Genomic DNA, 16,633 nt, shown 5'->3' with positions numbered 1-16,633 from the left:
TGAGAACCATCAATCATTTAAAAAAAAAGCTGAAAGTAATTATTTTCACTTCCTAAAAAGCACCATGTTCCAATGTTTATATGCGAATTTCCAATTTGTTTTTAAAAATAGGTACCGCAGAGTATTAACAATTCTCCCCCCTGCCCACTATCATTAATTTAATATAAATATATAATAATAATAATCTTTAGTGTCACGAGTAGGCTTACATAAACACCGCAATGAAGTTACTGTGAAAAGCCCCTGGTCGCCACACTCCAGCACCTGTTTGGGTACACAGAGGGAGAATTCAGAATGTCTAATTCACCTAACAGGCACGTTTTTCGGGACTTGTGAGAGGAAACCAGAGCACCCGGAGGAAACCCACACAGACATGGGGAGAACGTGCAGACTCCGCACAGACAGTGACTCAAGTCGGGAATCGAACCTGGGACCCTGGCGCTGTGAAGCAATAGTGTTAACCACTGTGCTACCATGCCACCCAATTATAACAATATATATAATAATCTTTATTGTCACAGGTAGGCTTACATTAACACTGCAATTAAGTTACTGTGAAATAATTAGAAGCACCGTACTGTGGCTGCTGTTGCACACAAAACTGTTGCTGAGAAAGACTCCTGAAAATTTGCAGTAATCTCTTCAATGCTTCAGCAGCAATGGCAAGGAGCGGACCCTGATTATCTCCACAATCTGTCACCATCAATAATGTGAGTGAAACACAGGATCTGTAACTGGGGTCATGTTTTCAACCCACTCAACCTTGCTTTACTGACGTTCTGGATCTTTCATAACAGCAGAATACTGTGACTCAGCAAATTGGCTGCCTAATTGAATATTACACTGTTGAATTTTTTTTGCACAATTATCAAACTTGCGCATTCTCTACCTTGTTGGTTGATGGTGTGTACAACTGCTCATTCAATCATTCCCCTTCTCCAGGACAATTAGGGATGGGCAATGAATGTTGGCCTAGCCAGCGACACCCACGTACCGCAAAAGAATAAATAATGGTTAATTCCCAAAAATATTCTGTTTAGTTGCCGCTGAATAAAGGCATTCGTTAAGTCACCAGACAGGTGTGAACACATAAATCTCAACAGCGAAGTTAATTATAGTTGATTTTTGAAGCAGGATGATATGGTAATTGACTTGGCAAGATCCTTATCTTGTAATATGTTAAATCTTACTTGCTCAAGTTTCATCAATATATTGTGACACCTATTTATAAAACTTATGATCAGGTTTCCATTTTCCCTGAAACTTAGTTTCATACAATATTTCAGGTTCAGTTTAATGCAAAATAGAAAAACATTAATGAGCAATCAATTTTCAGAAAATGTCGCTGTCGGATTTGTAATCTAAAGGTAATTGCTATTCAGGCTACTCATTTTGTCAGTCTGTCCTCATAGCCGTATGCTGGTGCCATAATCTGGGCTCCAACATAGACTGGGTGGAGCTATCTTGTTCATACTTGTTCGTTCCGCAGATGTACTTTTTAGACGCAGAAGTATAACATGCATTATTTTTACACTGAGAAATCAAAGTATCAAGGTCCATAAATTCAGACGATGACCAATACTGAAAAGAGAAGTCAGAAGCAGCGATTGGTGATTCGAAGGTTGGATTTTCAAACAAAAACAAAACATTACAAATGTTGTAAATCTGAAATTGTAGCAGAAAATACTGGAAAAAGACAGCAGGCCCAGCCAGCATCCGAGGAGATAGAAACAAAGTTAACATTTCAAGTTGATGAATTTTAAGAGTATTTCTAGCATTTTATGCTTTTATATTGGATGTTAAAAGTTGGAGGTAAAGGAAGGACCAAGAGAAATAACAAATCACAGTTTTGAAGTCTTGGGAAAGGATATGTTAGAGCAATAGACTGGACCATACAGCTTAATTTTAAACATATGCAATTATACATGAAGCAACAACAACCTAGTTGTATAGCACCTTCAACTCAATGACATTTTCCAAGGTGCTTCTCAGGAGCAACTATAATGTTAAATATTTCATGGAGACACACAAGGCGACATTAGATCAGATGATCAAAAAGCTTGGTCAAAGCGGTAGGTTTTAAGAAGTGTCTCAAAGGAGGTAGAAAGACGTGGTGGTGTAGGGAAGGAATTCCAGATCTTGGGGCCTCAGCAACTAAAGGCATGGACATCAATGCTAGAGCAATTATGATTAGGAAGAGTGCAGATATCTTGGAGGATTGTGGGGTTTGAGATTGTGGAGGGGTGAGGCCATGGAAGAATTTGAAAACAAGGATGGGACTTTCAAAGTCAGGGCATTGCATGATTTAAAAAATAAATAAATTTAGAGTATCCAATTCTTCTTTTTCCAATCAAGGGCCAATTTAGCGTGGTCAATTCACTTACCCTGCACATCATTTTGGGCTGTGGGGGTGATACCCACGCAAACACGGGGAGAATGTGCAAACACCGCACGGACAGTGACCCAGGGCCAGAATCAAACCCATATCTAACACTTCTCAGTTCTGATGGAAGGTCATCAAACTGAAACATTAACTGCTTCTCCCTCTACAGGTACTGCCAAAAATACAAAGTAATTTCTCTGTTCGTTAATCAGAATACTATTGCCGAAATGACAAAAGGAAAAGAAAGATTAAAGGTGAGAAATGGATCACCAGGCAGGTAACTTTAATCATATTCTATTCATTGTGTGAGTAAGATAATAGAGCCTTTGCAGAACAATAAACAATGTTTGGAACAAAGAGACTATAAAGTCGCAGAGATAGGGGAGTTACATTTGACAGGATAATAAAGCCACGAGCTTTAATAATGCGAGGATTACGTGGGTGGAGACATCAAAAGTCGGAAATAGTAACTGTTGGTTAGAACTATAAATATTGCAATGTGTTTTCAACAAAAAAGGCTAGGCAAGTTTAGAAAATATATATTTACGGGTTGTGGGTGCCGCTAGTGAGGCCAGCATTTATTGCCCATCCTTAGCTGCCCTTCAGAAGGTGGTGGTGAGTTGCCTCGTTGAACCGCTACAGTCTCTGAGGTGTAGGTACACCCACAGTGCTTTTAGGGAGGTCAGGCGGTGAGTTACTCGCTGTATGATTCCTAGCAGAGTATTCTGTACTATTTGCAGCTCCTCAGATTGCAGTCTGTATTGGTTGCAGCGAAACCTGGATAACATTTAGGTTTAGCCTGAAAAGTGGCAAAAACCATTCACCAAACACAAGACCAAGAATTGACCATTCCCAACGAGAGAATACCTAACCACCTGCCCTCAACATTGAACTATTGCTGAAACTCCCACCATCAATGTCATGGGGATTACCATTGACTGGAAACCTTACTGGACCAGCTATTTAAATACTGTGGCTGCAAGAGTACAGGCTGGGAAATCTGCAGTGAGTAACTCATCTCCTGACTCTCCAAAGCCTGCCCATCATCTACAAGGCACGAGTCAGAAGTGGGATGGAATACTCTTAACTTCCAGGATGAGTGCAGCTCCAACTAAGAGACTTGACGCCATCTAGGACAAAGCAGCCTGCTTGATTGGCACCTTATCCAATACCCTAAAAAAATTAATTCCCGCCACCATTTGTGCACAGTGGCAGCAATATGCCCTGCAGAAACTACCAAGGCTCCTTCAACAGCACCGTCCAAACCTGTCACTGCTACCACCTGGAAGCTAAAGAGCAGCAGTCAGACGGAAACATAAAACTGATAAGTTCCCCTTCAAGTCTGGGGCTGGTTTAGCTCACTCAGCTAAATCGATGGCTTTTAAAGCAGACCAACAGCACGGTTCGATTCCCGTACCAGCCTCCCCGACAGGCGCCGGAATGTGGCGACTAGGGGCTTTTCACATTAACTTCATTGAAGCCTACTTGTGACAATAAGCGATTTTCATTTCATTTTCAAGTCAAACACCATTCTGACTTAGAACTATTGCTTGGTCAAAATCCGGGAATTCCATTGCTAACAGCACTGTGGGTATACCTACACCAATGGACTGTTGTAGTTCAAGAAGGTGACTGACCACCAACTTCAAAAAGGCAATTAAGAATGGACACATCATTAAATAATAGAAAAGAATTCAAACTCAATGTCAATAGTGAAATGAGATTGGATATTAATTTTCCATTGGTCGTGGTAATGAAAAGGAACAAGTCAGAGGATTGTGCCAAAGAAAAAAATAACCAAACTTTGAAAAGATTTTTCATCAATTCCCCAAGCCTTTTGTGCCTTAGCTAATCAATGAGTAATGCCTTGCGCAATACTATTTATTGGAGTAATTTAGCAGAATAAAGTAATCTCGGAATCATGTTCTACCACCCATGTAAATGTCTCCTCAATGACAAGAAAGCCGTGGCCTTTTCAAATATTTCAGTGAGCTACAGCATCATGTAGGCTAATAAATGGGATAGGAGTGGTTACGAATGGCGCTAAATAAAATAAAACTTTTTGCTTAACATTGCATTAATCAGCTCCGTGTGCATCGCTTAAAATTCCACCATACTCCCACCTGTGTTGTGAACTTATAAAAATAACTAATCATAAATATTTCAGGATGTATTTAACAATACCGTTGGGCTTTAGTGACATGTACTAGGATATATAATGAAATAAATTGAAACTGAGTAAGAAAGATTACCATACTGACAGTGTAGAACAGACTTAATAACAGAGGTGTCATTTCGCTGAGATTTGTTGGCTCAAAAATAGCAATAAGTGGGGTTTTCAGCAGATCACTGGTTTACTTTCATTGGCTTGCAAATGGTGAGAGAAAAACCAAGAACCCAAAGACGTGAGGTGGGTTGGCAGCTGCAGTTTGAGTTAAAGGAATGTGAAAAACAAATTAAATTTATTTTCCTCAACTGCATATAAACACCATAGAACTAAGATATTGGAGAAAGAACAATGCTAGTCTTGCCAAAACTTCCTTAAAAGTTGACATTTAAAAGCATCGGTGGCTACAAAGTACATGTCTAAATAGCTCAGCAGTATGAGACGGTAACATAAACCACATAGCCAACACCTTGTAGTATAATACCTAGGAGCCATTTTCTGCACACTTATTGAACAATTGTATGCTATATTCCAGCTGCGAATATATGGAAAAGAACTTCACAGCACGTACCTTGTATGTGCTTATGCTCCATTTTTTCACCTGCTCAAGTTTTTCAAGAGCAATATTCTTAGATATCTCATCTGAAATGACAACTGGACCACTCTGCATGCTCTTCAGGCCGCCTGTTTTTAAAATGAAGGGACATATACAGTGAGTATTTAAATACACTTCACACAAAAAGCTCAAGAATGAACACCTACAAATAAACTAGGATTAAACAAGACTGTAAGGAATCATGGTGACAGAGCAAAAACAGAGCCAAGAAACATGTGCATAGAACAACTTCTCCAATCCACCTTCATTAGGTAACCATTTCAATCAACTTCACCTTCCTATTGTGAAACTTACAGGTGGATGTATAGCTCAGTAATGGTGTTGTTTTAGTCGTGAACAAAGTGCAATACTGGAACTGTGGCTGAACAGTTAAAGTGCTTTAACCTCAAGATGAATAAAGATGGAAACCCTGCCCAAAACCTGATCATTAACAGGGTCATTTTAAAATTCCACATATTTTTAATCCATTGAGAGTAGGGATGAATAAATAAATGAATACTTAATAAGGCCATCATGATTCTTTATTTGGGAGTATCCTTTTAAGGTTTGTTCCAGAAAGAAAATCCAAATTCATCATCCTCACCATGATGGATAAACAGACTTGTGTCATGGTTATTTTTAAGCAGGTATTTTTTAACCATAATGGCAATGTGTGTTCTTCGGATGTTATAAAAAGCATCGCTGCTGTACTTCTTTTCATCAGACTTACGGTCAGGAATGTTCAAAAATGTCACACTCTGGTATAATGGAAAGTCACCATTTGCTAATTTTATTTAGTCCAATGACTCGTTATACTAGGTGATAACTGTGCTGAGCTACCACAGACCAGGATGGTACCAGTTCAATCCTCATTCTGTACTAAATTAATTTTCAGCCAGGTTTATCAGTGGCAAATTCAAGTTGGCACATAATCTCAAAGCTGGAGATATTAAGATGAAAGGTTGAGTCCTTTTCTGGAAACATAACCCAGCGAATCCTGCTGGAAGTGTTTATATGTGGACATCATTTGAGGGCAGGGTCAGGTTTGTCTTGTGACTGCACTATAGTCACATAGCCTCCTGGTTCTGTTAAAGCTTATGGAGAATGACGGTCATGTGGGCGAGGCATCAGGGACACGCTAACACCAAGGAACACAAGTCAAATGGAAGTTGTTGGCTCGGAGGGGTACTGGGGGTGAGGAGGAGAGCATGGGAACCAACTGGAGATGGGACAGATACAGCAGCAAAACTACTATCTTTTTATATTCTAGTCTGGTCACTTTCTCTACATCAATAAAATACGGTAATGACAATAGAAATATGGACAAATGCCAGTAAATTATATAAAGGCACACTTAATTATATCTGTACCTCAGCATGACAATATGTTTCAGTTGTAGCTCACCACATGATTTTAGTGCAAACTAGACGCTGCTGACTAAACAGCGGAAAGAGAATGCTGCAAAGGCATGAATGTCAGTTCAAGCAGCTTTTTGCTGGTAAAAAATAAAACTATAGAATCTTTGTTCCTACCTATTTTTAAAGTAATAAAATTAGGAATCATTTTACTATGAATAAGCATATTTGCTTTTCTGTTTATATAAAGTGACTCCAGCAGATAATATGGCTCTGTAAATGCAAATCCAGCAGCACATGTTATATTGATATTTATCATAAGACCATAAGACACAGGAGGAGAATTAGGCCATTCGGCCCATCGAGTCTGCTCTGCCATTCAATCACAGCTGATATTTCTCTCATCCCCAATCTCTTGCCTTTTCCCCATGACCCCTGATCCCCTTATTAATCAAGAACCTATCTATCTCTGTCTTAAAGACACTCAGTGATTTGGCCTCCACAGCCTTCTGCGGCAAAGAGTTCCACAGATTCACCACCCTCTGGCTGAAGAAATTCTTCATCTCTGTTTTAAACGATCGTCCCTTTAGTCTGAGGTTGTGCTCTCTGGTTCTAGTTTTTCCTACTAGTGGAAACATCCTCTCCATATCCATTCTATTCAGGCCTTGCAGTATCCTGTATGTTTCAGTTATAGAACATAGAACAGTACAGCACAGAACAGGCCCTTCGGCCCTCGATGTTGTGCCGAGCAATGATCACCCTACTCAAACTCATGTATCCACCCTATACCCGTAACCCAACAACCCCCCCTTAACCTTACTTTTTTAGGACACTACGGGCAATTTAGCATGGCCAATCCACCTAACCCACACATCTTTAGACCGTGGGAGGAAACCGGAGCACCCGGAGGAAACCCACGCACACACGGGGAGGACGTGCAGACTCCGCACAGACAGTGACCCAAGCCGGAATCGAACCTGGGACCCTGGAGCTGTGAATCATTTATGCTAACCACCATGCTACCGTGCTGCCCCTATGCTTCGTAAATGTTTATATATATCTAATAACATTTCCTCCCACCGACGCCAGCCCCCGGATCGCCTGGTCCAGACTCCCAAACCAACCCGAGACCGGCCCAACTCGACCCACGAGACCCCCAACCCGGAGAGGCCTGACCAGAAACCTGACCTACCTGCAGATGGAAGAAAGAAAAATCCACGTGGAGGCCTGACCAGGCTTACTTTAAAACCCAACCCCAGGAGCACTCATGGAGGAAACAGACCACGGGACTCAGCCCAACCTGCCTCAGGAGGCCCCTGCCCACGACCCAGGACCCCCAAAATGGCGGAGACCCCGTGCGAGGACCCGAACGCGCTGCAAGGTATTCCCATGCCCGCAGAACGCTGGGACCCACCCGGATCGCACCCCTAGCAACCCCTCAACCAGCGCTCGGGATCCTGCCAGACGCGACCCCAGAAACGTAACCAGCGCCCTGGACACTGCCAGACGCAACCACCTACCTTCCACAAGGTCAGACGTCTCCCATCGGATCATCCAGCCGCAGCCGCTGACCGGGGAAGGGAGGGACACGCGGCGGTCTGTAGGTTAGACTGAAGCAACGTGGTTTCAAGACCCCTTTCTCCAGCATACTCCTGGCAAACATCGAAGCGATCGAAAACAAGCTGGATGAACTTAACGCCAGACTTACCTCTCAGAGGGAAGTAAGAGACTGCTGTGTGCTCTGTTTCACAGAGACATGGCTCACCCCCGCCTCACCGGACTTTGCCATACAACCTGATGGCTTCTCAATTCACCGGGCGGACCGCACGGCATCATCAGGCAAAGCAAAGGGTAGAGGGGTGTGCCTCCTCATAAACTCCTCCTGGTGTTTGGATGTGGCGACCCTGGCGACCTACTGCTCCCTGGACCTGGAATACCTGACCGTGAAGGGCCGCCCATACTATCTTCCACGTGAGTTCACTTCAGCCATTATCACAGCGGTCTACTTCCCACCCCAGGCAGGAGTGAGGAAGGCGCTGGACGAACTGTACACAATTATAAACTACGGAACAGAACACACGGAGGCCTTGTTCATCGTGGCCGGAGACTTCAACAAGGCCAACCTCAAGAGTGTACTGCCAAAATTCCACCAGCACATCTCCTGTCCCACCAGGGGCGACAACACTCTTGACCACTGCTACTCAAAACTCAAGGGCGCCTACCGTTCCATCCCCCGACCGCACTTTGGGAAATCAGACCATAAGACGATGCTGCTTCTCCCGGCACACAAGCAGAAACTCAAGTGGGAAAATCCAGCTAAGAAGGTCGTGCAGTGCTGGTCCGAGGAAACAGAAGAGCTCTTACGTGACTGCTTAGAGACAGTGGACTGGTCCATTTAAGAACTCAGCGACCAACTTAAATGAGTATGCCACCATCGTCACAGACTTCATCAGCAAACGTGTGGATGACTGCGTGCCAAAGAAAGCTGTACGTACGTTCCCCAACCATGGCTCAATCACGAGATTGACTCCTTACTGAAGGAAAGATCTGAGGCGTTCAAATCAGACGACCCTGACCTATACAAGAAATCCAGGTACGACCTCCGCAAAGCAATCTGAGATCCAAGAGAGAATATCAAACCAAGTTAGAGTCACAGACAGACTCTTGGCGGTTGTGGCAAAGACTAAACAACATAACGGGCTACAAAGCGAAGCCAAGCAGTATCTCCGGCAGCAGCGCACACCTCCCCGATGAACTCAATGCATTCTATGCTTGGTTCGAGCAGGTAACCAACAATCCGCTGTCAAGTGCCCTAGCAGCCCATAACTCACCCATACCCACCATCACAGCTTCCGAAGTCAATCGGCCTTCCTGAAAGTGAACCCTCGGAAGGCGACGGGCCCGGACGGGATCCCTGGTCGTGCAATCAGATCCTGTGCGGACCAGCTGGCATAGGTGTTCGCGGACATCTTTAACCTGTCCCTACTCCACTCCGAGGTCCCCACCTGCTTCAAGAAGTCCATTATCATACCGGTGCCAAAGAAGAACCAGGCAATGTGCCTCAATGACTACCGTCCAGTGGCGCTGAGTTCAGTCGTAATGAAGTGCTTTGAGAGGTTGATCATGAAGCGCATCATCTCCATACTCCCAGAACGCCTTAATCCACTGCAATCCGCATACCGTCGCAACCGGTTCACAGCAGACGCCATTTCCCTGGCCCTACACTCATCCCTAAGACCATCTCCACAAAAAGGACTCCTACATCAGACTCCTATTTATTGACTACAGCTCCGCCTTCAACACCATAATCCCAGCCAAGCTCATATCAAAGCTCCAAAACCTAGGACTTGGCTCCCCACTCTGCAACTAGATCCTCGATTTTATGACCAACAGACCACAATCAGTAAGAATGAACACCAACACCTCCTCCACAATAGTCCTCAATACCGGGGCCCCCCAAGGCTGCGTACTTAGCCCCCTACTCTACTCCCTGTACACACACGACTGCATGGCAAAACTTGGTTCCAACTCCACCCACAAGTTTGTTGATGATATGACCATAGTGGGCCGGATCTCGAATAACAACGAGTCAGAATACAGGAGGGAGATAGAGAACCTAGTGGAGTGGTGTAACGACAACAATCTCTCCCTCAATGCCAGCAAAACTAGAGCTGGTCATTGACTTCAGAAAGCAAAGTACTGTACACACCCCTGTCAGCATCAACAGGGTTGAGGTGGAGATGGTTAATAGTTTCAAATTCCTAGGGGTGCACATCTCCAAAAATCTGTCCTGGTCCACCCACATCGACGCTACCACCAAGAAAATACAACAGCGCCTATACTTCCTCAGGAAACTATGGAAATTCAGCATGTCCACATTAACCCGTACCAACTTTTACAGATGCACCATAGAAAGCATCCTATCTGGCTGCATCACAGCCTGGTATGGCAAATGCTCGGCCCAGGAACGCAAGAAACTTCAGAGAGTCGTGAACACCGCCCTGTCCATCACACAAACCTGCCTCCCATCCATTGACTCCATCTACACCTCCCGCTGCCTGGGGAAAGTGGGCAGCATAATCAAAGACCCTTCCCACCCTGCTTACTCACTCTTCCAACTTCTTCCATCGGGCAGGAGATACAGAAGTCTGAGAACACGCACTAATAGACTCAAAGACAGCTTCTTCCCTTCTGTTACCAGACTCCTAAATGACCCTCTTATGGACCGACCTCATTAACACTACATCCTGTATGCTTCATCCGATGCCGGTGCTTATGTAGTTACATTGTATACCTTGTGTTGCCCTATTATGTGTTTTCTTTTATTTCCTTTTCTTCCCATGTACTTAATGATCTGTTGAGCTGCTTGCAGAAAAGTACTTTTCACTGTACCTCGGTACACGTGACAATAAACAAATCCAATCCAATCCAATCCGGGTTGTCCACATTAGCATTTCTCAGCCTGTCATTTTATGCCCATTCATTTTAACGGCTGGAAAACAGAGTTGAAAAGCAAGAGGAGAATCTTAGCTTATATTTCCAGTTCTTCCCCCTGGAATACACCGATTGTAGCCAGAAGGTCAGATGGACTACTGTTCTGAATCAGGCAGTAGGAAATGCATAACAGCAGCAATGCAAATTCACTGCCTTTACTCTTCCCTCCACGGTTATGGATGGGAACGTGCTGCATCACCATTGTAACTGCTTTATAGCTACGAGTTTGAGGTCAGTGGTGTCGAGGAAATCAAAAACATGATCCACCAGTCCATGGCTCAGTACTTCAAATGTTGTATAATAATAAAGGGATAAATTACTTAAAACAAAATTATTTCAGTCTTACTGTCAGGGAAGAAAAAAAGAGGTTCCTCTGAGGAACAGATTCATTCACAATTTATGCTGTGGCACTGAGGCAAAAACTTTGGAAAAATATGGTGGTCCAAATGGCTCACTGGGACTTCCAATCAAGGTGTGAGGAAGACCCTAGGTGTTAAAACGCTCAGAAACGTAAGTAGGTGGAGTGCCACATAGAGACAAGTTATATCATCTTGCAAGGTGAAAGGGAGAGATGAGAACAACCCACAAACTTAGGCAGAATGCTTCAAATGACTGCCATGCCCTCCTGGTTTAGTTTACAGCGACAAAACAGAACAAATTCCAAGTTGGGAGAGGTGAAAGATGTAAAGAATCAAGGTCAAAACAATCCCCCCCCTTTTATAGGAAAGAGGAAAGGAAGAACAAAGCACACATTTTTAAATAGCAGTAATGCTTTTGCGAAACAGATTTCAGTGGAAAACAAGATGGTCAACAAAGGGGACATTCCATCAAGCAAACGTTATTGACGAACCCAAATCATTCCAACAATTTTGTTGTCATAGATGAAAGTTGCTATAGTCCCAGATGACCATAGGCTGCTCTCCCCTTTGAGAAGGAGAGCTGACTGGTGGTGATATAACCTGAGGGTCATAACATCTCAGGCGAGAGGCAAGATTGAGAAGGTGGAGACTTCATGAATAACCTAAGTCGGAATTGAACCTGTGCTGAGGTGCTGCTCCGCATCACGAACCAGTTCCCAGTTTTGTTGTACAAACACATTGTTTGCACAGAACAAATCTACCAAAACAGAAAAATGCAAAGCAAATTGGAAGCCAAAGGAAACTATTCAATAATTATTTCAGCATTTTAATAAAAAGGAATTTACCCAAAAGGCCAAACTTGAGAAGATCAAAATGGCAAAAAACTTTTGACACACAAAAGGGAATTAAAGGCTGATTTAACCTCATGAAGATCCTCAGAGAGAAGGGCGTCACGGTGGCGCAGTGGCTTTCACTGCTGCCTCACAGCGCTGAGGACACGGGTTCAATCCCAGCCCCGGGTCAATGTCGTATTGCGTTTGAACATTCTCCCAATGTCTGCGTGAATCTCACACCCACAACCCAAAGATGTGCAGGGTAGGTGGTTGGCCACATTAAATTGACCCTTAACTGGGGAAAAAAGGATTGGGCACTTTAAATTTTTTTTTTAAAAGATCCTCAGCGAAAAACAGAGCAGCTGAACTCACCAAGACTGACTGGCAGAAGGAGTGACATCAAAACTAAATCCTCTGTACACTTTCCTGCAGGACATTGATTGGATTGTGATCAAGACCAGAAATTCAGGCTGTTTTTTCCATCAGCACCCCAGGATGCTGAAGTCAAATGTAGCTCCTGGTTGAAATCAGCTGATGCAGCACAAATTGAGGATTGAATCTAGTTATTTCCTGCTTAATTGCTCACTGGATAAAATCAATGAGACATTTTACAGTTCATTTATACACAGATTAAAAGGATTTTGCAGTTGGATAGGATTAGCATTAGAGTAAAACTATGATTGTTAATTATGTGTCAGTGATCAAAGTGCACATCATCATTGTCGTTGCTGAGGCCAAATTCCAGCAGCCACTTACAATTTATGGTTTTAGCTTGCATTTCATGTGACCTATGAAACATCAAAATGTTCCCTATGGAAAAAAGTGATCAGTATCAAGAATTTGAGGTCAGCAAAAGCACTTCAAACGTTAGCTGTGGATAAACTTGAAGAGTCCATGCTTGTTAAAATGGAAACCTGAATAGAGAATAGAAAGAGGAAAAGCCACTGTAATTTTGTATGATTTGTCCATTAATTTCAATGCACAAGAGGCACCTGTAAGCGTCATGCAAATCAGAAGGAATTAACCAATTACTTATAACGGTGATATTATTGCGTGCTAGTGTATTGCCAGCTGAGAGAAAAAAATAATTTCTCCAGGCAGAGCCATGAATACCTGCATGACCAGAAACATCCTGTGCATGTTCAGCCAATCTGGTAGCAGCTGCATTGCTGGGAAACATAACTGGACTCTTTGGAAAGAAAGGGGTACCTGAAAATAGCAATGGTTAACGGTAAGAAATATCAAAAGCATCCAAAGAATTGAGCATTATCAAACTCAATGCGATTATATCCAGGAGAGTTTTAACAGAACAGTTTTAAAATCCATCCAACAGATCTGCAAAACTGTCACCTTGGTTAAAAGTGGGAAAAACATCCATCGATTACACACAAAATAAGAAATTCAATGGCAAATTGAATAATCTTAGATTTAGATCAGATAATCTATTTGATAATGATGCTAGGAAAGTACTTGCAGTAAACCTGCACATTGCCAATTATTATTTGTTAGTCCAAAACTCTTACAAACCATATATAGACCTTATGCAATGTCACAATATGTTTAATGTGGGCATAATATGGGTATATATGGGGGTGGCAGTGGTTAGCACTCATGCCTCACAGCACCAGGGTCCCAAGTTCAATTGTCTGTGTGGAGTTGCACTTTCTTCCAGTGTCTCCATGGGTTTCCTCCGGGTTCCCTGGTTTCCTCCCACAGTCCAAAGATGGGCCGGTTAGGTGGATTGGTCATGCTAAATTGCGCTTAAGTGTCCAAAAGGTTGGGTAGGGTTACAGGGACAGGATGCTCTTTCAGAATGCTCGGTGTAGGCTCGAGGAGCCGAATGTCCTCCTTCTGCACTGTAGGGGTTCTATCTACACAAAGCACAATTATGACTCACATATAGGCCAAATGCAATTTACAAAAACAAAACCTAAGAAATGCTGTTAGCCCAGTGTACAGTTCTGACAAATAATTAATTTTCAATACTGGTTTAGGTGCGTGCATACGAATTACATCTGAGGGTTGAGCCAGAAACCACAAAAACCTGTACAATGTACCTTCAGTAATTTTTCAATATTGTAATTAGTGACTACACCTAAAAAATGGTTTCGGAGAAATATGATAGTTACAATTTTAGTGCCAACAGTTGTTATTTTGGTATTGGAGTGCAAAATATCCAATTTCCCTCTGGTCAGAGAAACAACGCCTTGAACATACAGTTCTGCAGCAATCAACATCGTCAACACTTTGATCTCAACTCTTCAGAAATGAAACACCTCAAAGTATCAAAATGAGAGAAAACTAAACAGACACCTGGGGGCATGGCGTAAGGCACAATCAAGAAAAGAAAGACTTGCATTTATATCATGCCTTTTATGACTTCGGGATGTCCCAAAGTGGTTTGGAGCCAATAAAATGCAGCCACTATTGTAATGTAGGAAATGATGCAGCGAGTTTGTGCACAGCAGAAACAGTGATGTGATTAAAAAGATCATCTGTTTTTGTCATATTGATTGAAGGTTAAATATTGACTATGATACCAAGGATAGCTCCCAGTTCTTCTTTATAGTGCCATGGGGTGTTTTAAGTCCATCTTAGAAAGCAGAAAAGACTTTGGTTTAATGTCTCATCCAAAAGTCAGCACCTGCCAACAGTGGAGCATTCCCTCAGTACTGCCCTGGAGACTCAAGCCTCAATTTTGTGCTTGAGCTTCTAGAGTAAGACTTGAATCCATAACTTTGTAACTCAGAGGTGAGGGTACTACCTGCTAAGCCAAAGCTGATACTTGCTCATACATTCAGGGAGAAGAAATAAATCAAGTTTTAGCAATTAATTGACAGTAAATTTAGGTTTTAGAATTTTCTGTAACTGCAAAAATGTGCACTACACAATATACATCCACAAGTGTAAAGTCAGTGAGAAATGTAAAACGGGGACGAGTAAAAATGCAAATTAATTCCACGAGTGAGAAAGCACTTGTAAGTCACAACTCTGTGCCTCTGTGTGGAAATGTAATTTCTCACTGACTCAGCGTTTTTTGTTTGTGGTGTTAATCTCAAGTATTTTTAAATGTTATATTATTTATTATAGTTTTTAATACTATCTTTCAGACAGGAATTCTCTACAACAGTGGGGATATATTACCTGCAAATTTAATAACTGTGCACATATTCCTATCAATTGGATTGCATGTGAATGGTTAAATTGTATTGGTGGAGGGCAGCACGGTGGCACAGTGGTTAGCACTGCTGTCTCATGGCGCCGAGGTCCCAGGTTCGATCCCGGCCCTGGGTCACTGTCCGTGTTGAGTTTGCACATTCTCCCAGTGTTTGTGTGGGTTTCACCCCCACAACACAAAGATGTGCAGGTTAGGTAGATTGGACACACTAAGTTGCCCCTTAATTGGAAAAAATAAATTGGCCACTCTAAATTTATTAAAAAAAGAGAAAAAAAAATTGTATTGGTGGGTGTGTGAATGTACAGGGATTTTAGTGGATTAGATAGAAAGATTTTCCTGTTTGTGTGGTATTCTGCTGAAGAGTCTGTGGAGCTCAGTTTCAAAGTATCTCGAAAAAATTAGAGTGTGATCCTTGCCAAAGAGTAAAAAGGCTCTTTGCAATTTTTCACTGATACTGCAATTTTGCAGCACGACATTATAAACTTATTTTTGTGGGGACACAAGAATTCTTTAGATAATCTGTTTAATTTTGGAAAGCTCTTTACTCTCACTTTCAGAACTGTAATTTCACCTGCTGCCTTCCTCATCTGATCTGCTGTTTGAAATACAGTCCCCCTTCTTCAGTAATTTGCTTGGATGACGGATCCAGCTCTGATTATGCAAGTATCACTACTAGCCAATGTCTCCTCTAGTTTAGCAAAGATAAGTAATTTTAAATCTCACTGTTAGGGAAGAGTGGAAAGTTATGCAACACTAAGACTTGGTTAACTGCATCACTCTTTCGAATAAATGTCTTGCCTCTTGGTTACTATTCTGGCTTGCATACCTTTTATTTTAAGCTTTTAGTTTTGTTACAATTATGAGGGTCATGAAATGCTTATATTTTGGGATTGTAGCTTTAAATTTATGGCAAGTCAAGAGGTCATGTGACCTGTTCTGAAGACTGTGTGGCCGCAAGCCTGGATGGTTTGACTGTTAGAGATCAAAGGCTTAGATTGTTTTATTGAAAAGAAGGAGTGAGGTATTTATGCTTTGAAATATGGCAGCAATCTCAGGGTTTAGAATGAGTAGATTCTGAGTCTCCCAAAGTTCCAGAAAGAAGTTGAAGTTAGCAGGTTATAAATAACTGCGTTGTAAAATGGGCATTTACTTCTAAAATAAAAAGGAGTTGGAATTAAAGATAGTTAATTAGCATTTCTACCAATCTATGCATTTCATGTTGCCATGGGGAAAAGAACAGAGGAAGCCATTTTTGAGGTCGCATTACAG

At 42.3% G+C, this 16,633-nt stretch overlaps 1 protein-coding gene across 5 annotated transcripts in view; it reads right to left on the bottom strand.

The window, feature by feature from the left end:
- The window catches only part of arfip1 (ADP-ribosylation factor interacting protein 1 (arfaptin 1)), a 175,698-nt gene that overhangs the window by 35,780 nt on the left and 123,285 nt on the right, over window positions 1–16,633 (bottom strand). For 3 of the 5 annotated variants that reach the window (XM_038792002.1, XM_038792003.1, XM_038792005.1), the window contains exons 4-5: window positions 13,300–13,395; window positions 5,122–5,234 (exon numbers count right to left, since the gene is read on the bottom strand). In XM_038792002.1, the coding sequence (XP_038647930.1) occupies window positions 5,122–5,234; window positions 13,300–13,395 (209 nt within the window). The remainder of the gene's footprint in view (window positions 1–5,121; window positions 5,235–13,299; window positions 13,396–16,633) is intronic. The other 2 variants (XM_038792004.1, XM_038792006.1) reach the window with 1 other exon arrangement.

The sequence above is a fragment of the Scyliorhinus canicula genome, chromosome 3, assembly GCF_902713615.1.
Source record: "Scyliorhinus canicula chromosome 3, sScyCan1.1, whole genome shotgun sequence".
Classification (NCBI taxonomy): Eukaryota; Metazoa; Chordata; class Chondrichthyes; order Carcharhiniformes; family Scyliorhinidae; genus Scyliorhinus; species Scyliorhinus canicula.
The sequence above is the reverse complement of the archived record's forward strand: the minus strand, read 5'-3'. Positions and strand labels throughout refer to the sequence as shown.